The sequence below is a fragment of the Leptinotarsa decemlineata genome, unplaced genomic scaffold (genome assembly GCF_025532065.1).
Source record: "Leptinotarsa decemlineata unplaced genomic scaffold, Ldec_3_MD MMD2_tig00000251_RagTag_RagTag, whole genome shotgun sequence".
NCBI lineage: Eukaryota > Metazoa > Arthropoda > Insecta > Coleoptera > Chrysomelidae > Leptinotarsa > Leptinotarsa decemlineata.
The window spans coordinates 2,076,117-2,096,301 of NW_027412547.1; the positions used below are offsets into that span (position 1 = coordinate 2,076,117).

Below are 20,185 nucleotides of genomic sequence, written 5' to 3' on the forward strand. Positions count from 1 at the left end.
AAAGTATCAGCGAATTTCACCACAAATACGATACAAGAGGGAGAGATGACTTGGTTGTCCCACGAACTAACCTTGCAAGAACAATGAATTCTATTTTTCACAGAGGAATCTTGGACTATAAAGTAACACCCTTCAACTCCTCAAACGCTCCTTATCTCAATATCTACGGGCACAATACTATTCCAATTGAGTTGTTCATCATTCTTCTCTCTATTAATCTCTTCATCATCTACTACTGCTATGTTTTACCCAATATATTCCATTATTTAGGGTTTTATATTTTTCAGTTTTTTTGTAATTCTGTTCAATAACTGATATATTTGTATAATATTTCAAATAAATCTATTTCTATTACATATCTATAGGATAAAAAATATATAAACAAATTCAAGTGGTTTGTCTGAAGAGCTGCTTATTTGCTTCTCAAGTTTGATATCAAATTATTATTTGAAACAATATAACGCCATCGATAATGATAATCAGTTGATTGAATAGACGTGTTAGGAATCACACGTTAAAAGGTAAGACCTCGTTAGTCCTTAGCTCGCACAAGTTTCTCAACTTCTGAGAGTTGTCGTTCGTATGGGGGCGGCAGCTGATTAACGGAAAAACAGATTTTTAAACAGATTTTAAACCTACAGTGTGTATCAACGATAGGTGGGTGGATGATAACTGCTTCCCAATTAGAGATATAAAAAATTGTTTTGGGAAAAAGTTGTAGAGATTGATGGAATCAATGTTTCAATAATCATTACTAATAAATGTGCGACAGGCCTTTTTTATGTAATACTCCAGATATTTTACTTGATTGACGCACTGTTTGGTACATTTGGTGTAGTAATGAATATTACTGGAGTTTTATCTCAACACCAAACCATTACTTTCAACACCTCGACACGTGTGTTTCGGTCACCAAGTGATCATCTTCAAGAGAAAGATTAAACTAACAATACATACCATGTTGTCCTTATTTATATCACGCCTTCGACTTATCGAAGGCATTCTACATTATTGACCTGGAGATAATCTAAAATAAATTATATCCTCTTGGTTTTCGTGGAAATTTCTTGTCAGGGCTGATGTCATACATGCGCTTCAGAAAAATATCGGTTGAAATCGGAGATCATATCTGAATAATATCAGATTAACCGGGGAGTTCCTCGGGGATCGATCTTGGGGCCGCTTATTTTTTTGTTATTCATAAAGAATCCACCTGACTATATCAGTTCAGATTTAGTAGTTCTCTATGCAGATGACACTACATTGGCCATTAATTCAGAGAGCCCTGAAGACTTACAAAAAAACTAAATAATTTAGCATAAGAATTCATAAATTTGTGTGAAAGAAATTTTTTGATGGTGAATGCAGAGAAAAGTGTCTGTATGCATTTCCATTCTAGGTGGAGATCTGTGACTGATACTCAAGTTATGTTTTTACTCAACTCAGTCAACCAATTTCCAGGGCCGTAATTTAAAAGGGAATAATTCACACAATTATAGTCGAATATTACCGAAACATCCCGACATATGAAATTGAATTTAATTTCTTAGTATGAAATGAACGTCTACAATCCAAAAATTACAACAAAAAATACAGGTCCGTATTTAAAAATCCAAAGATGGGGGTGGCCCAAGTCAGATGACACCCTGTATAAAAGATTCATGAATATATTCTGAGAGCTCATATCAAGTGCCAATAGCAAAATTTGGACAGATTTTCAATATGTCTGCGAATAAAGTAGATATAGTAAAAAAAATAATTTGGGATTTTTTGTTTTTCCTGTATATCTCCAGTACCAAAAGAGCTATATTCGATTTCTTTACATCATTGAATAGGTCTCTAGAATACGCAACTTTGCCACAATTTAATCGACACTCTATCTCTTATCGTTTACGAGATCCCCATGTACAGAAACGAATTTGAATAGCCCTGTATAACCACAAGCACCTTGACAAGGGATTTTCATGTATTAGATTGATTATTTCACTTCAATTCACTACTGTAATTGTTTAATTCATAATTTCATTACATAAAAGAAGCGTAGTTAATACTTGTAGAATTCTGTTCTCAAATTGGGAGCTACCTGTGGATGAATAAATAAATAATTCACAAATGATTGAAACCTGTTCAGGTAATGACTTTCCTCGAAAATTATATTTGTTTCTATAATATAACAAGAAAACTACAATCTAGTTCATATTTACAATAAAAAACAGTAACAAATTGGGCTTAACATAATATAAATCAGCCTTATTATTTACATTTTTCAAATTACGTGAGACTAGATCAGATATTTATAGATTCAAAAAAATAGTGATGGCAAAGTAGTACAAATGAAGTAGTTGAAATGAAAAGCAAATGAAAATTTGATATCTCTGCTTTCCATCAATTGATGGAAACATGGATAACAGTTTTATACATCTGTTTATTCAACTAAATTTTTATTTGTATTATTTGAAAGTAGGGTTTTTCCACTCTTTGAAATTAACCGAGTTCAGAAGATCAAAAAAGTATATACAAAAAAAAAAACGATTTCCAATCTTCAACTTTCAATTATATACAACAAAAAATTAGTTCAACACCTTCTTCCATAATATCTGAATAAAAATAACAAAGACAACAGTTTTGTAACTGGATCTTCAGACTACTCTCAGTGTACAAATCTATCAATATAATGCACTATCTCGAAGAACACTTCCACCATAATGAGAACTATTATCATCCATTCCAATCTAACATGATGCTTGTCACTCAAATGGGAAGATAACAGTTCTATCAGCTCTACACAGTGATTGATCTTCTCATTCATCACCTGAAAACAAAATTATGTTGGTCAAACTTGACATGGTGCCAGAAATATTTCAAAGAGCACTCCAATTATGAATTATGAAAGATACCTTTGTTCTTTTGTTTATACAAAAATATGAGCACACTTGATTGTAAAGGTTCTCCAAATCTTCGTTGTCCCAATAGAAGTCAGGTGTGTCCAGCACGTCAGAACTGAGATTCATGTAATGCCTGAGAGCGAAGAGTTCTCCGTGCTTCCTCAGTACCGCCTCTCTAGACATCCGAATCTTCTTGCCCCTTGAAAAAATTATTGTTTTTGTAGCAAATGAAGATGAAAATAAACTCAATGATTGATAACTATACTGGTAGATGAGAAAAGTACTGGTTTTGATTATATCAATGGAAGGTTAAGATAAAATATTGAGCAGATTTTATGAAAAAATATTTAATATGAAATATATTGACGATATGTTCATTATTGTTAATCAAAAAGTACAATTTTCTCCACAGAAAAATTATATATCTTTTTATGTTAAAATGTTACTTCCAATTCCAATATATTAAAAAAATATATCTCAAATACAATTAGTTTATATGAAAGTAGTTGTTGTGAAAGAAATTTTTTTCATGTAGATAATTCAATGATTATGGAAAAGTAGTTATTTTGAAAGGATTTTTTCTTCCAGTTTGTATCCGTCTATCTGTCTATAATCTACATATCTTTATGGAGAGTTTTCATCATAGTCATTTTCCCCCCCTTTTTTTGGAAGTTATCCAGAGTTTCTCTTTATTTGATGAGTAGAAAAGCAAAACGTTTGTTTTCAAAAACGAATCTCTCCTAAAAATAGTCTGTTTTCTAATCAAGTTTACCATTATGTCATATCATTATAACTTGGTGTTACAGGTTTGCTACAGAATATTAAAGAATAGAATATAATACACCCATGAAATATGAACATTTTTGATAATTCAGGTTTACATAGTCAGTTTTGTCATCGATATATGTAAATATATTCTTTAATATTTAGCATGATACATTTGTTTTCTTCTTCAACCAGTTACTCTGGTTTTTCCAGCTATAATTTTAAACATAGATAACACTACTTAAGTATATAGTGTCTATAAATAACCCAATTGTATCACAAAATTTCCCAAAAGCATATTTTATACAATAGTCAGTTTCCTCTTGATTATTGTTTAAATATTTCGGAGTTTCATGTTTCCCATCCATTTTTGTTCTAGAGGCAATATTAATGGCTTAATAAAAATTCTTTGGGTGAAAATATTCACAATAACCCCACTAAGGACAAGTACCAGATAAGACCGACATGGGTATATCATGAGACCATAGTTATACTGTGAAAAATGGCTGATTGAAAAACTTTCGTGTGATATTGGAAATGTGATCAAATTAATTATATAAGAGCTCTGTTATTAATCTCAATATTTTTATTTTGTATTGATTTAATTTCGACTGACATGTATTTTATTCAATTCATATGTGTTTTTATGCATAATATTTTTAATTTCTGTGACTTTTATGTTGTACTTTAGCTGTGTATTGCATTTTATCAGACTCTCCTAAACAATTTTGTTATATTCTGTACAGGGTGTAATGAAAAATATGATTTTTAGATGAAATAAAAATTGAATGGAATTAAATCTGTGTGATTCCTAACAGTTGGACGATAGGAAATGAAAATCGATCGTCCGGCCTTGCGTCTCGAACCACCAGTTCACATAGCGGTCGATTGAATGAGTAGAACAAACCACCCACAGGACCGGCTACCAACTGTCAGTGGTTCAACACATTGCAAAAATTGTGTTGTGTTTGAATATAAAAACTTTAGTGATACCTTTTCAAATCTTCTGTCACGAATTCGATCTCATCAATGTACTTTTCCAATGAGGCCTCCCACACACCCAGTTTCACATTAAGCATAATAGCATTTGAAAAAGTGAATTTCTCTAATGTTTTGTCCGGCCCGGGAGATAGTAAAAAATCTCCTTCTTTACTGATACAGCTGCTTGTTCTGAAAAGAGTTAGTTCATGCAGATATAAGTTGAGAGTTAGTTGAATATAATTTACTTGTCTGCGGATTGATATTTGTAGTTCATGATTTCGCTCTCGGATTGAACAAGTCTTTCTGAATAGCTGTCTTCCTCATATTCTCTCAGAAAATTCAAAATGTTGCCACTTTCAAGGTCTGTAATGTTCCATAAAATTACACTACCTGGAAAAAAACTAGCTACAATATTCCTATCAATGAGGGTGGTGATACATCAGAACCACTAATCTTCCAAACAATTTCACTTCAGAAAAAAATATAGAGTGATTAGTGAAAGATAGACTACCAACATTCCTGATTAATAATGATATGTTAAATGGCTGATAATTCAATTTAAACTTGTTATCTGTTTTTATTTGCCAAAATAACAAAAGTGCCCTGTTCTTCATTCAAGTCATTAATTGAATTGAACAAATTTTAAGTCGAATAAAGTATATTTTTATTGAAATGATACATGGTTGAAATGCTACATTCAAATTCATTGCAGTCATACCTTCCCTGAAAAAAAATATTTCTCTAGGTTCCTCGTTCACCCTATATTTCGCCACAGCATGTACAACGTCAGTATTATTTTTTATTTCTTTGGGTTCGTAGAGATTCTGTTCTTTCAAACCCTTCACAAGTTTTTCTAGATCGTATTCCTCTGCAGTGGCGAAAGCTACTACATTGAAGATTCCAGGTTTCTCCTCTTCCTCCAAAATTTTCTTTTTTCTTGTCACTCGTTTCTTAACTTGAATTGAAGAAATTGTATCGTGTATACTGGAGGATTTCACAGTAGATAGTTCCTTATGCAAAATTGTGCAAGTATTTTTGAGAGGCAATTTTTTGAGGTTCGAAATCAAATTGAAAGTGGTTGGCGGAAAACGTATGTTTGCAAAACTACGGCATATTTGCACAATTTGAATGTTATTTTTAACAACATTCAATAGTAAACAATTAACTCTACTAAAAGCCATGATTACAAGAAAATAGGTTAGGAAAAAAGTTGAGGTTAGGATAACTCGTTGTAGTTGTAGCACTCGTTGAGGCACGAGCCTCAAGGCCAAAGGAACGCAGAATTCCTTTAGAAAAGCATAAACCTGTCAATATGATATCGTGATCATTCCTTAACTGCAAATAAAATTATATACTCAATAAGTTTTAAAAACTTGAATTTACCGATAAAAATAACATTAAACACACTTAACACAGAAAATAAGATCCAGAAACTCCACCCTAACCTCAAATTGCCTCCAAAAGATCGTTCCTTCTGTAAAAATATTCTGCGGTACGAGCTTTCGATCTATAACTCTTTTTTTTTTTGTGATTCAAAAATTTTCGAATTAACATCACTTTATCAACTTCAATGGAAATAAGAATTTATCTGTTTTGACACGAGAGTAAAATTCATAACAAAAGGTTTGAAGAACTGATTATTTTTACATCAATAATAAGGCTGACATAACATAAAATGATATTTCTTCAAAAATAGAAAGTTCTCAGCCTCGCGACGGTACTATTATATAATATAGTCATTAATTGGTAGAGAGTTAAAATTTAAATAAATCATAAATATTTTTGCCATTGACATCTGTTACTTGGTATAGAAGAGAGAAAGATGTGGGACAAATCCAAGGACTTGTCCTTGAAAGAAACCAATTTATTGAATTATACGAAGATAAGCGAACTGAAAGGGGGAAAGTCCTTGGTAAATATAATTTTTATACAGATTTGAAGGCGAATGTTAATAAAATGATACGCGATAAACAGGTTCAAGTTCAGATTCCCAGATGGCGCACTAGTAATTTTCAGTAATTTTTAAAGATAACAGACAATATTTCGTATTTTATTTACTTTCCGTACATCAGTTTCATAATTTATTAGTATTAGAGGCGTAAGAAAGAGAATCATAACAAATAGGTGCACGTACCTTATCGTTTATCAATAATGTAATTTTCAAGGTCAACTTCAGGGTCCAAAGTACGATATGTGCCTAGTGGAATTTCCAACTCAACCGTGCTAAAACAGTCGGTCATGGTCATTAGGTCGATTTTGCGTTGTGGTGTGCACGTAACTAGTTCCCGGTGTACGTTTCTTCGAGCGTCTCAATTTTTTTCGCCGTTACTAAAAATTAACACCATGGCTTATACTACCGTGGAAAGAGGAAATCCTTTTTCACCAAACTACAGAGTTTACATACAAGATAAAAATGGACCTGTTTCGCCTTTACACGATATACCGCTTGTCGTGGATGCCGCAAAAAATATATACAACATGATTGTGGAAGTTCCCAGATGGACGAACGCAAAAATGGAGATCACAATGAAGGAAATTCTGAACCCCATCAAGCAAGACATCAAAAAGGGAAAGCCCAGATTCGTTGCAAACTGCTTCCCTCATCATGGTTATATCTGGAACTACGGGGCTTTGCCCCAGACCTGGGAAAATCCAGAACATTTGGATGATGGAACTGGTTGCAAAGGTATTTTCGAATACGGGGTTTAATGAAAAGTCAGCCTAATGAAATTTAGACCCATTAAGCTGACAAAATACTTCAGAAGAAAGCTATAATTCTTATTTTTTTTAATATTCATTTAACTGGGATATTGGTTGTTCTGCTAAGAAGACTTCCTCCAATGCAGAAACATATTTTGATTTTTATATCTTGCTGATGCAATACTCTGAATATTAGAGTAATAGAAAGAACTTATGACTTTGGGTTTTAAAATAATGAGTCAAATTTATGTTTGTATCTATAGATGTGTTATAGCTCATATTCAGTTGTTATCTGATTTTTTGGAGCAACCCTGCACATGTAAAGGGAATCTTTGAAATTCCGAAAAGAATCATACCATATATGAATAAATCTCATCCTTTGGGCTCTTTTAAATCATTAAGAATTTAAAAAAATTAAAAATAATATACCCCATTACCACAAGATTGTCTCCTTTTGATCCTTTCTTAATGAGTATTTTCTACCCAGTTATTATTATTTATAGCTGCAGATAACTTGTAGACAAAATATAAAGAGAATAACATTTTAGGTGATAACGACCCCATCGACGTCATTGAAATCGGTTACAGGGTGGCCAAAAGAGGTGAAGTGCTCAACGTCAAGATTCTGGGCACTATTGCCCTCATTGATGAGGGCGAAACTGACTGGAAACTCATTGCTATTGATGTAAATGACCCCATAGCTGACCAAGTAAATGATATTCCTGACGTCGAGAAACATTTTCCAGGGCTTCTTAAAGCCTCTGTGGAATGGTTCAAAATATACAAAATTCCAGATGGCAAACCAGAGAACCAGTTCGCTTTCAATGGTGAGGCGAAATCAGCTTCTTTTGCCCACACCATTATCGATGAAGTTCACAGGTAGGTAATAAAAATCATTTTTTGTTGTTTGAAAAGTAGAGGTGGAGTGGAAGGCATTGTAAATTATTTTTTCCCATCACTTGATCATTGTTGAAATTTGGCACAAGCTTGGCACACATAAAAAAGCATGTATTATGAAAACTGCTAAGTTATGTTGGTTGTTAATTTCGAAGTATTTTGAGAGGTGAATGAAAAATAATTTAAATTGATTTTACATGAAATGAAACATAAAAACCTGCGGATATCTGGAACTCCAACCAGCCCAAATAGCACATTCAATCACTCACGAAAGGATGTGTGTCCTGAGGAAGTGAGGCAAGCAAAATTGATAGAAGTTTTCAAAGAAGAAAAGGTATTGCAAATAATTTTAGACCTATTTCAATTCTACAAGTGCCATGGAAGATTTTCGAATAAGTAATCAAAAATCATGGGTATCTGGTTATGACATTGAAATCAAAGTCTAATCGTGTCAATGGAGGAGCCCAGGAGAGCCAATACCAAAAAAAGCACGCCAAGTTCGATCAAATGTCAAGGTTGGGCTCACTGTTTTTCTCGGTTACCGTAGCTAGTGCATCAGAAGTTCTTGCCACATGGTCGTACGGTCATTAAGAAGTATTATCTTGAAGTTATGCACTGCTTGCGAGAAGCAATACGAAGAAAACGTCCGGTATTGTGGAAAAATAATTCAGAGCTTTCGCATCACGATAATGCACCTACTCAGTTGTCATTGCTTGTTCTTAATTTTTGACGAAAAGCAACACCATAATTATGCCTAAGCCACCATATTCGCCAGATTTGACCCCCTGATAAAAACCAAATCGCTGAGAGAGCTCAGGGACATATAAAAAGTGCATATTAGAACTGCTTCGAGGGTTGAAAAAATTATGGCACAAGTGTATTATACCTGAGGAGGATTGGATTGACTTTCTGAGAAATACCGTCTGTTCTATCTTACCATGGCCATATTTTGGCGAATTTATTGTTTTCCATCATCAAATTCATAATCACCCCGCTAGAGGGAATTCTAATTTATATGTACCACGTTTGACTTTTACACGATCCATGAACTCCTTATTCCATAAAGGACTATAGGACTACAATAACCTCCCGCTTGAAACAAAACAAAGTGAATCTATTATGACATTCAAAAAAGTACTTACTAGTCATTTGAAGATACAACATCCACATTAACGTTGATATTATAATAACATGTATATCTAGTATTTGTAATTTACATTGTTATTTTTCCTATTTATTGAATGCTTCAATAATTCCGAGCATACATATTTTAGTGTTATAAAGTTAGACTGTGACTATCCAATTTTAAAATGTTTTTGTATATTAGGATGCTGATTTGAAATAACTGGGAAAAGATAAGAACTATATTGTTTATAAACATTACTGATCACAGTATTTCAAAACATATTTGTAGTTTATCCATTTTATTGTGGTTAATTTCAGGTTCTGGAAATCGCTGGTTTCTAAGGAAGTTGAAGCTAAGGGAATATCCTGTGTGAATACCACTCTAGATGGAAACTCTTTCAAGATTCCTGTCAGTGAGGCCAAAGATGTGATAAACAAAACCCCTGAACTTGGAGATGCACATCCAGTTGACACCGTAGTAGACAAATGGCACTTTATCCATTTGAAGTAGAATTTTTAAGATTTATGACTTATTCAAAATAAGTTCAAATGACTGCATGCATTTATCGTTTTTCTATCAGGACCATTCTTGGATTTTATATATGTTTGTTAGTAATAAATGAACGTCAACAAACGCAAGAGTTTATTTTGATCCAAAATTTTTGGTTATATTCATGGTATATTTATCTATGGTAATTGAAAAATATTCACCCTATGAACTTTACTCAAAACGTGTTTCACTGCAAAGTAGGTAAACAGCTTGATTTTGAAAAGCAATAGTTATTCTGGTATTCAATGATTGAGAGCTCATGTTAACTGGCTTACCTAGGAAATCATTTAAATAGCTATAAACACATCCAAATGTCTAAATTAAGTTTTACAGCTAAAGCAATATGCATTCGTAATGTAACTGTGCCTGTTAACAATTATAGGAAATGTTTCATCAAAGTCTACTCCTTCTTTTTGTACAAAACCTCTAGCTAGGTACTAATCTGGCCCTATAACTAACATTACCTTCTTTATCAAATTAAGTTTTTAAAACCCACTTACAGTGGCGTAGCGTGGGTATCGGTTGCCCAGGGCGGAAGACAATTTTGCCGCCCTCACAAAAATCACAGTTACGAAACTGTGAACTAAACAACTCAAGATCCACGAATAAAACTTTATTTTTCTTGGCAAAGCATCACGTATTTTTTTTAAAGGGACGTAATAAACAATATTGAACTTAATAAATATGTAATGGAAGTCATTCTCATTGATTATAAGTCATAAACAATCCAAGCACAAAATAAAATATGGGAAATTCCCGCAAGTCAGTATAGACGGTGTTACCATTCACTACAAAATATCTTTCAAAGAAAGGGGATTCCCCGAATTCCTCACAGAATAAGTCAATCGGTCTGAATTTACACTTGCGTTAAAATATGAAATGGTTTAAATATTTACAAAATATATTTTATTATTTACTGTTAAATTTTGCCGCCCCCTAAAAAGTGCCGCACGAGGCGGCCGCCTCCACTACGCTACGCCACTGCCCACTTATTATCTACTACGACTAAATCTTGGCGGCCCTACAAATTCTCATGGTTCATTTCTTTGAAATGAATGGAGTTTCTCTTCCATTTGCTTTTACCCATTTTGTTTTTGAAGCATCAGGCCCCAAAAAAGCCTCTTTAACACTAATCGGAGCAATATTGACATCTATATTATCACGAGATTGACTCACTTTCGCGCACATATAAGTGACGTAATTTTCAAATTTATTTGTTTTTGGTGGTTTTTCTAACTTCTTCTGAAGCTGCCGGAAGTGGTTCATCATTTACTTCTGGAAAATAGTCTCTGTAATCAGCATCTTGTCTCTATTAATTGTTTCAGAAGAAGAGTACTTATTCAAAATATATTTTACATTTTCACTTTTCAACAATTTCATGATAGTTTCATTTATATACATTTTTATTTTCTATTTAAAGATTTTTTTCACTTTGTCAGTGAGATAAAAATCATTGATAATAATAATAATAATGTGTTGACCAATTATGACTAGCACTGAATATTCAAACTTAACTTTATTTCACTTTAAATACAACAAACACTTCAACTAAAGTTCACCTATTATTTGATTGTCTACCGCCTTTCTTGATCGCTTCGCGTACCGCACTGTAGCTTCCACTTGACTGTGTCGCGATATCCTCGTGGCTAGCCTTTAATTATCGTAATCGAATGCCGTAAAAATTTTGCCGCCAAAGTTCCGTCGAAATCGGCAGCATTATTTTTGCTGCTTCTAGAGTGGCGGTGAATCATTGTATATTCGCGCGCTTTACCAGTTTATGGTTACCAGTAGCGGCCGGCGTTATTTTCTTTCGGGCATGATTTACAGCAATATTTTGTTCATTGTTTGAGTGGTGTAAACAGATTAATAGAGTATATATTCATATACAAATTATGAAACAATAAAAATTAATTGGCGCTCCGGGGCTACTTGATAAATTCCAGTGGCGCAATTGCTTTTTCAGCTGCAGGAAAACCTGCACCACCACAGTAACATTTTTGGGCAAATTAAGTAAGTTTTACTCTTCACATATTTGATTTATAACAAAAAGTGTTTTTTGAGTGCAAGAAAATGAAAACCTAAAGTGCTTGGAATAATATATATTGTTTAATTGACAACTGTCAAAAAATTCAAAATTGAAGTGCTCAAGACAGTAAAAATGTCGGAACTTTCTTCAACACATTCCAGTTGCGAGCCGACAATTTTCACAACGCTTGTCCATTTTCCAAACGCCAGCGAAAAAATAAAAACCCAAGACTTTATACAAGCTTCTTCCGCAGCAGTCGATTTGATAACGCAATTCGGAAAAGTGTTTGCAGCCGTAGTCAACGATATGAACGAAAATATACAAAAAGTCCTGTCTATATACGAGAAAGATAAGGAACGCAACGAAGGCAACGAATATCTGGAAGATATGATTTTGAAGGAGCAGATAGAGGGGGAAAACATTGCTACTGACTCTCTTATGTGGCTGAAGAGAGAGCTTCACTTCGTATCTCTTTTCTACCAGTATGTAATAGAGGACTCCCAAAACGAACGCGTTTCCAACGATTTGGGCACGTTTTTGAAGAAGGCCTACGCCGAAACATTGGAACCTTTCCAAGGCTGGCTCGGGAGTCAGCTCTTCAATGTCCTCTCTAGATTTACTCCCAACAGAAGGAATCTCGTCTTCATTTTAGGTTTGGAAAAACCCAACAGAGACCAAGACGTTATGAGCGATTTGTTGGGTTACAACAACAATATGATGGCATGCGTTCGAAGGTTGACAAATTTCTACTCGGAGTATGGATTAGAGACTTTTGCTACTGTTTAGCAGTATTGTGGTAAATAGTTTTCATGTATTGAATACAGTTCGACAGAATATTTGTTATGGAAATATGTAATACAAAAAGTTATATACCGAGTGTTGTTTAATTTATTAAATGAGAGATCGATACTTTACAGATCATTCATCATTAAAGTTTTACAAGATCTAGTGCAGCTTTTCAAATCTAGGAAGAGACTTGAGAATATCTCTCTCATATTCTAACAAACACGTCTAGTGGGCAGGACCATAACGGAATTCAGAAAGCTCTTCCAACATTTGACAAGCTTTATGTGAATCTATATTTATAAAACGTATCAGATTATATAGTCAGACATACAAACAAAAAATATAAGCAGCATGAAAATAAAAGCATAACCTCAATATTCTGGTTTGAATACACTCTATAAAAAATACCATACACCATTTAAAAATAACGGTTTGGCGTTGGGATAAATCTCCGATACTATTCATTACTGGGGTGTAACAAGGTCTTATGGTTGTCAAAATTTAAGTATCTGATGTTTTCCAAGAATTGTATTTATTGTTATTGTTGATCAGGAGGTAGAAATTTAACATTACTATTTAAAGTATCATTAGTGATAATTATGGTTTTAGGTAATCAGAATTTTCAGAGGTATAATTGCCATTTTCAAATTTGAATATTATGAAGAGATAAAGAGTTAAGAAAATGTCTCTCGCTGTTTGAGATATCAGAGAACGACATAAATTATTCAAAAGAATAAAAAACATTCATGTGCATTTCTTGTTGTACATATATGATTTTATATACTCAATGGATTTGGGTCCGGCTTTTTGTGAAGTCGTTTGCAATTCAATGTTTCAGGCGGGTTTTTTATCGAGGAAAATACCTAAATATTTCACTCACAAGTGAGAGATGTGGAGTCAAATCAGGGTTTGCTGAGAAAAAGAATTCTACTATTCCTATCACAAACTTTAAACAAATCGTCCCATTCTTTGGAGAATGATACAGGCCACCATTCTTTCCATGGTTCTTTTCAAGATGTCAAGGGTCATCTGCACCAGCTCGCAGTATGGGTTACTTTCAATCTCAAATTGATCCAGGGTTGTGAGGGAAATTATATAAGCAGTTTCACAAACGTTTAGGTGTAGTTTGTGAAATTACTATGGATCTTCATCAAGTAATGGCCGAATCAATCAGAAAATTATACAAGCAGTATTTCAAATAATATTAATGATTCTTTATCGACATCTGCTTATCATAATGGAGTTAGACACTGTCATTACAGAAATCATTCATCAACTGTGTAATTTAATCTGGTTACTTTGACTAATAATACCTCAAAAGTTCTTGTATGAATATATCGAAATGAAAAAACGGTGAAGAAAAAAGTGGACATGAACAATTACTTTCAATTTTGTTTTATTTATTACTATAACACTATCACTACTCTGGACTGTTATTTCAATTTTTTTAACAAAATATTCAGTCCCATGCTTCATTCACTCTCAAGTGAGCTAGCCTAGATTCGATGGTAACGTGTTCAAAAAAAGGTTTTTGTTTCGTCTTGGTTTTGATGAAGTTTTCTTCGTTCTTGCCCAAAGCTCTGGCATGCCCCGCGGACTGTTCCTTTAAAAAGACCAAAGTTCCCCAAATATTTATTGATTTCACTCACAGTATACTTACAGGTGTGAGATAGGCATGCCTTAGGTAAAACATATTTTGTTCCTCTATTTCAAATTGAGTTTTTAATTTTTGAATGTCCGCAATCGTTACTTCTTTAATTATTTTATTTTTGCCTCTGTATATGTGACCATTTGGCATATTTTTACGACGGAATAAAGCTTGAAAAATCCTCATTATTAAGTGAAACTTCAAAACCTAAAAAAGCAACGTCAAAAAGGTTAATCAGTTACTTCTTCTTCTGGTTTTTTATGGTCTTTGCTTTCCCTCAGCGCAGTAGACCAGATTCAGTTACTTGTTACTATCACAAAGTTGATGATGGTGATATGTTTCTTCTTCTCACTATTTTAACATAAATCCCTCAAACATATCTATGCTGCTCTCTCTTCTCTTTCTTAACTTAATGGTCTCAGTTCTCTTCCCGTTGCGTAACAGAACTTTATCCTGGGAGTGTAGAAGTCCTTTCCCAACTGTACTACTGTACACATTTTCATCGATTTCCTTGAGTTTTGCAACGCCCACGGTTGGGTTTTAGTTTTGCGGCTAAGGAAATGAACAGAAGAAGACGAAGTTGTACTTCTAACTTAGTTCTGTGGTCCAACTGCTGTGTCTAATGTCTAACTTCTGGGAATCCAAGAGGAGAGGATAATTATGATAACCTATGTAGTTCATAGGAAAGAAAATGTAATTATCTTATTGGCAATTATTAATTATAATTTATGATGAAAATAATTCGGGTACTGAGGTCTATAAACAGCAAATCGTTGGAGTCCTTGAAAAAGACCGTTGAGGAGAAAATATCAGAAACTCCTCAATATTTGAGCACTGTGAAAAATGAAAGGAATAAAATGATAACCACTCTGAATGAATGGTATCTGAAGGTTACGGGAACGAAGGAGGTTGACGCTGACTCTTTAAAAAAGACAATGAAAGCGACCATAGCAGAAGCACCACAATATCTCAAGTCAGTGAAAGAAGAGAAGAAAAAAATAGTTTATGACAAAATAGCAAATTTAAACAAATGGTACGTTACAATCATCGGATTGGATGAAGTTAAACTATATCAGGATAGGGTTACTGCTTTACAGGTAGGAAGAGATCCTTCCAAAGGATGAGTACTGAAGAATTTCTTCTAGGAACAACTGCTGAAGACCCAAGAAAAGCGAAGAGAAGTGTCCAAACAGTTGAATGAGGTACGACAGAGGTCTGTGGATATTCAAAACCAGATACAGCACATTGACAGAAAAGAGAAATTTGATGTATACTGTCAGTTAATAAAAGAAGAACGAGAGGTAATGTGTTTTTCACTGAATTTTAATTTTTTTGGCACAAGAGCTTGCGATAGTTACTTGTTTGACAGTCACAAATCTGAGTCACAACTTGGTTCGAGATGGGTCACCCAGAAAGTGAAAAAAAATACTATTTTCCAAAATAAACACTTTGAAATGACACCTTCTTGTCACAATCACATGCTGCAAATATATTATAGTCTTTTGTCACTTCTGATTTTTTCTATACAAAACGTTTAATTTCTTGTATACTAGGTATCCAACTCACTTTCTTAGAAATGAATAACCTGTTAGCCAGTTTTCAACAGGAATTCATAAAAAATTTCAGTGAACTAAATCATTAATTTGTCTAGAGATGCACTTGATGAAAAAAAGAAACCAACCGCTTTCTATTTTGACCCAATTTGAGCTTCTTACACCATTGAGCATAAACTATTTTTTTACAAATTGACAGAGTAGGAGTAGGAGAAATAGCCAATAATTGGCTGAATTCATACAGGTTATCCCCATTACATAATATACATAGAGTCAAGTAATAATACAAATAGAGTTGATAAACATATAAAAGAGATAGTTAAGTACAAGAACAATAAATTAGTATACACAAGTGAATTTTATAATTCTGTCTACAGACTACTTTTTAATGTAGATAACGTAATACCACTAACATCCAATTTTATGTTATTAATCCTATTGAATGTGCGATCGATAGGAGAATGTACACCATAGTTGGTGGTATGAAAAGAAATGTGAAAGAGATCAGTATTCCTGAGAGTTATAGTAGGCACATGTAGATGGATTTTATCTAGGAGTTCAGTGCATATAACAAGACCATTAATTTGTACATAAATATTATATCAGAATTTTCTCTTCACTTACCCATTGAACTGAGATTCATTCATGGATGTTCATTTTATGTGCATAAAATTTTGAAATTTTATTCTGAACCCTTTATGATGCAAAGTAAATTGTTTTTGTGGATCTAACAGATAGGTGATAAAGTTTTTCGTAAAATGAAAACTAATAGTTTTGAAGTGTTAACTGAAATATAATTTACATTTTCTGATATTCAGATCGTCATCCTTTCTTTATCCAACTTGGCATCATGCCACTTTTCTGGTCGTAGCGCATCCGAAACGTCCAATTTTCCATGTCTCTTGCACATAAATCAAGCAGAATTTGACCAATGGCATGGATTATGTTGCCATTGAGGACCGCTGTGGTTTGTGGCTCATTTTCACATACACTTGCGACTTGAGGAAACCTCACAAGAAAAAGTCTTGTTGTATTGTCCCAAATTCGACAATTTTCTTTGCGAAACCGGAGGCACAAGGTCACCCATTTGTTTCATATGGATGATCTTAAACTTTATGCCTCTGGAGAGAAGGATCTCCATCAGTCCTTGAGGGTGGTGGAGGAGTACACACATGCTATCAGTATGAAATTTGGGATAGACAAATGTGCAATGGTCCATCTCAAAAGAGGACGATGCGGGGAATACGGGAATACGGAGAGGATGTGTAGCTCGTAGATGGAAGCATCCTACATCATCTGGATGCCAGAGAGACGTATACTTACCTCGGGGTGGAACAACGCCACTCACAAGAGGTAACAGCAGTGAAAAACTCTCTCCGCGGCAAGTATCAGCACAAACTTCGACAGATCTGGTCATTGGAACTGTCGGGGAAGAACAAAGTTGCTGCAACAAATGTGCTTGCCGTTCCAATCTTACTCTACTCGTTTGGAGTAGTGAAGTGGACTCGGCAAGAGCTGTATCAACTCGACGTGAAGACCCGAAAAATGGAGGAGTTTGCACCCAAATCGTCCGTTCCACGATTGTACTTCCCCCGACAACAGGGGAACCGTGGACTTTTGAATTTGGAGTGTCTACATGACAGAAAGGTACTGGATACAGTCTGTAAAGTCGTCAGGAGTTCGGATCTCTGCACGGTCCGTGACCATGAGAGAGCAGATATTGGAGCATTTCTCTTTAGGGCAGCTTCCCAAGCAGCTGATGAACTCGTTATAGTTTTCGACACTGAACGAGGTGACCACAACTCTGTCACCGAGTTGGAACCCGTTCAGCAAAAAGCTCAGATAAAAGCCGCAGAGATCACCTTACTTCTGCGGAAACAGAAAGATAAGCCAATGCATGGGGTCTTCTTCAATAACATTGAAGACCTTGGCTCATCAAAGCGCCTGACGTTCGCTTTTCTCAGGTCGAGTGGGCTGAAGTCGGAAACTGAGGGGTTCATCAGGATGGTGTCTTCAACACCTTAGTCTACCGCAGTCGCATGATGGGTATAGAGGTTCCTGACACAAGGTGCAGGGCCTGCCGCGAGGCGCCCGAGACCCTAATGCACTTGCTATCAGCATGTCCAGCATATGCGGTCTCGGCCTATATCCATCGACATAACGCGGCTCTAAGAGTGCTATATTATCATCTACAGCACTTTTACGGTATTGACGAGACACCGGTATTGCCCTACGCTCCTGGGGATATTGAATCCGTTGTGGGGAACGAGAAGTGCCGAATTTATTGGAACTATTCGTTCCCCACCCTCAGGCTCATATAAGCTAATAAGCCTGATGTAGTCCTTCTCGTCCACCAGAGCTAAACGATATTTGTCGTGAAGTTTTCAGCTCCTGGCGAGACAAATATCGTCAGAAAAAAAGGAAAAACGGATAAAATATCGAGATTTTCTCTTCGAACTCCGCAGACTCTATCCAGATCACTCTGTCAAGATGGTTGTTCTGATTATTGGAGTCCTTGGTGGAATGATGTCCTCTCTACTCACGAATCTCAATATCATACCGGCTTGCCGCACTAAGGCAGAAATTTTAGCCACACAGATGCAGATGGCTGTCGTCTCCCGCTGTGAATTTTGGTTTCAATTTTTTGAGAGTTTACAAAATCTCTTCTTCGGAGAATGCATTTATTGTTATTGTGGGAAAATTTGTTGGTTTTCTTGAGGGGTTATTGTTATTACTATCAGAAGGAACATACACACTTTCAAAGAATTCAGCAAATGCATTCACTATTGAAGTGGGGTTTTTCAGTTCTCTATCATTTAAGAATAAAACATTCGGAATTCTTGAAGTGCCTTTTTAACTTTGCATATAGGTCCAAAATGAGGAGGGACCAGTTCTGATTAAATTTTCTGTTTGTACTCCATGTAGGCTTGTGATATCTGGGTTTTTATTGACCTACGAAGATTTCTTAATTGATCACGTATAGTTTCTGCATAGTTTGATTTTAATCTTTTAAATAATTTATCTTTAAGTTTGATCTCGTTTATGATATCCCTGTTGAACTAGGGGATATTTACTGGTAAAATTCGGTCTAAGAGGAACACGTTGGTCCATTATTGAATAAATTATTGCATAGAATGTGTCTGTTGCCAAGTTTACTTCGGTAGAGAAACAAAATATATATGTCGAGCAAATGAATGTCAACACAAAATGATTGTAACAAAAAAGTGTCAAATTTATGAACGTGTTATTACCAAATATGAGTACAAAATAAATCGATTTTTGGACTTTGAAATGGAATCATCTCCAAAAGTTGATACTTGAACCAAACTTCAACTTCAGATTGGTGGTTAACGTTCATGAATATGTAAGTAACGATAACAAAATTCATAAATTCAGCACAAACCCCTCTACCTGATGATTACATAATATGTTTTATTTTTCAGATAGTAACTTTAGAGAGATCGGTACTGAATACCTTTCAAGAATATGATCAGACTGAAAGAGAACTCTTCACTGCTTTTGCCAATGCTATTCGCGATTCTCATGAGAAGCAAAGAGCCCAGCTCGAGTACACCAAATATTTGGGGCTGATTTTGAGCATTGCGGGCTCGTTTTTAGCTTTTGTTTACACAACATACAAGAAACATGATTTGAAGATGTTCATCGACGAGAAATTATCTACTTTGGTGTTGGGCGGCAGTTCTGAACCGTTAGTTCACAATGTGATAGAAGCAAACGAGAAGACTATGAGGGAAGTTATTAAAAATAGAGAAGCTTTACAGCAGGTTATAAATTCAACTAGGACGAGTGAGAGTTTGGTTAAAGAAGTATTGCAGAATAGGGAAACTTTGAACGGGGTTGTCAGGTTTTTAAATAATGAAGGAATGAGAGAGCTGCATACCGCAGGTATACTAACGAGCGGAACAGAACAAGGTGCAATGACTGATTTACAGATGAATGTTGTAAAATATGTTGGAGGAATATTGGTATTTGCTTTTGTCTTAAAACTTTTCTCGTCATAGAATTGTTTCCAAATTGTAGATTTATAGGGTGTAGTGAGTCAAAATGAATGCATTTATTGTACAGGATAATTTTATTTATTTTATGTTGAATAGTCTCAATAATACATGTGTGATGAAATTGACCGATACTTGATGAAAATCCATTATAAACATAGTTGATGAACCTCATGGTGAGATTTTAACTAAACAGTTTACAAAACCTTGATTCGTGTTTCACTACATAATAGTTTATGCAGGCATGGCTAGT

At 34.6% G+C, this 20,185-nt stretch overlaps 4 protein-coding genes across 4 annotated transcripts; 3 read left to right on the plus strand and 1 right to left on the minus strand.

Annotated features, from left to right (window-relative positions):
- Nucleotides 1-2,116: 2,116 nt before the first annotated feature.
- On the minus strand, nt 2,117-5,888 carry LOC111507576 (required for meiotic nuclear division protein 1 homolog). Its single transcript, XM_023162911.2, has 5 exons — nt 5,350-5,888; nt 4,877-5,021; nt 4,644-4,820; nt 2,898-3,084; nt 2,117-2,812 (listed from the first exon to the last, which is right to left on the minus strand). The coding sequence occupies exons 1-5, from the start codon at nt 5,810-5,812 to the stop codon at nt 2,651-2,653; spliced, it is 1,134 nt and encodes a 377-aa protein (XP_023018679.2). The 5' UTR covers nt 5,813-5,888; the 3' UTR covers nt 2,117-2,650.
- A 931-nt stretch (nt 5,889-6,819) lies between these two features.
- Nucleotides 6,820-9,987, plus strand: LOC111507577 (Inorganic pyrophosphatase Nurf-38). Its single transcript, XM_023162912.2, has 3 exons — nt 6,820-7,317; nt 7,880-8,210; nt 9,672-9,987. The coding sequence occupies exons 1-3, from the start codon at nt 6,870-6,872 to the stop codon at nt 9,862-9,864; spliced, it is 972 nt and encodes a 323-aa protein (XP_023018680.1). The 5' UTR covers nt 6,820-6,869; the 3' UTR covers nt 9,865-9,987.
- Nucleotides 9,988-12,061: 2,074 nt separating this feature from the next.
- Nucleotides 12,062-12,715, plus strand: LOC111507572 (glycolipid transfer protein). The gene has a single exon (XM_023162907.2). It carries the CDS (start codon nt 12,062-12,064, stop codon nt 12,713-12,715), a length of 654 nt encoding a protein of 217 aa, XP_023018675.2.
- A 2,258-nt stretch (nt 12,716-14,973) lies between these two features.
- On the plus strand, nt 14,974-20,066 carry LOC111507579 (uncharacterized). The gene is made up of 3 exons (XM_023162914.2): nt 14,974-15,460; nt 15,509-15,664; nt 19,360-20,066. Exons 1-3 carry the CDS (start codon nt 15,092-15,094, stop codon nt 19,936-19,938), a joined length of 1,104 nt encoding a protein of 367 aa, XP_023018682.2. The 5' UTR covers nt 14,974-15,091; the 3' UTR covers nt 19,939-20,066.
- The last annotated feature ends 119 nt before the right edge of the window (nt 20,067-20,185 follow it).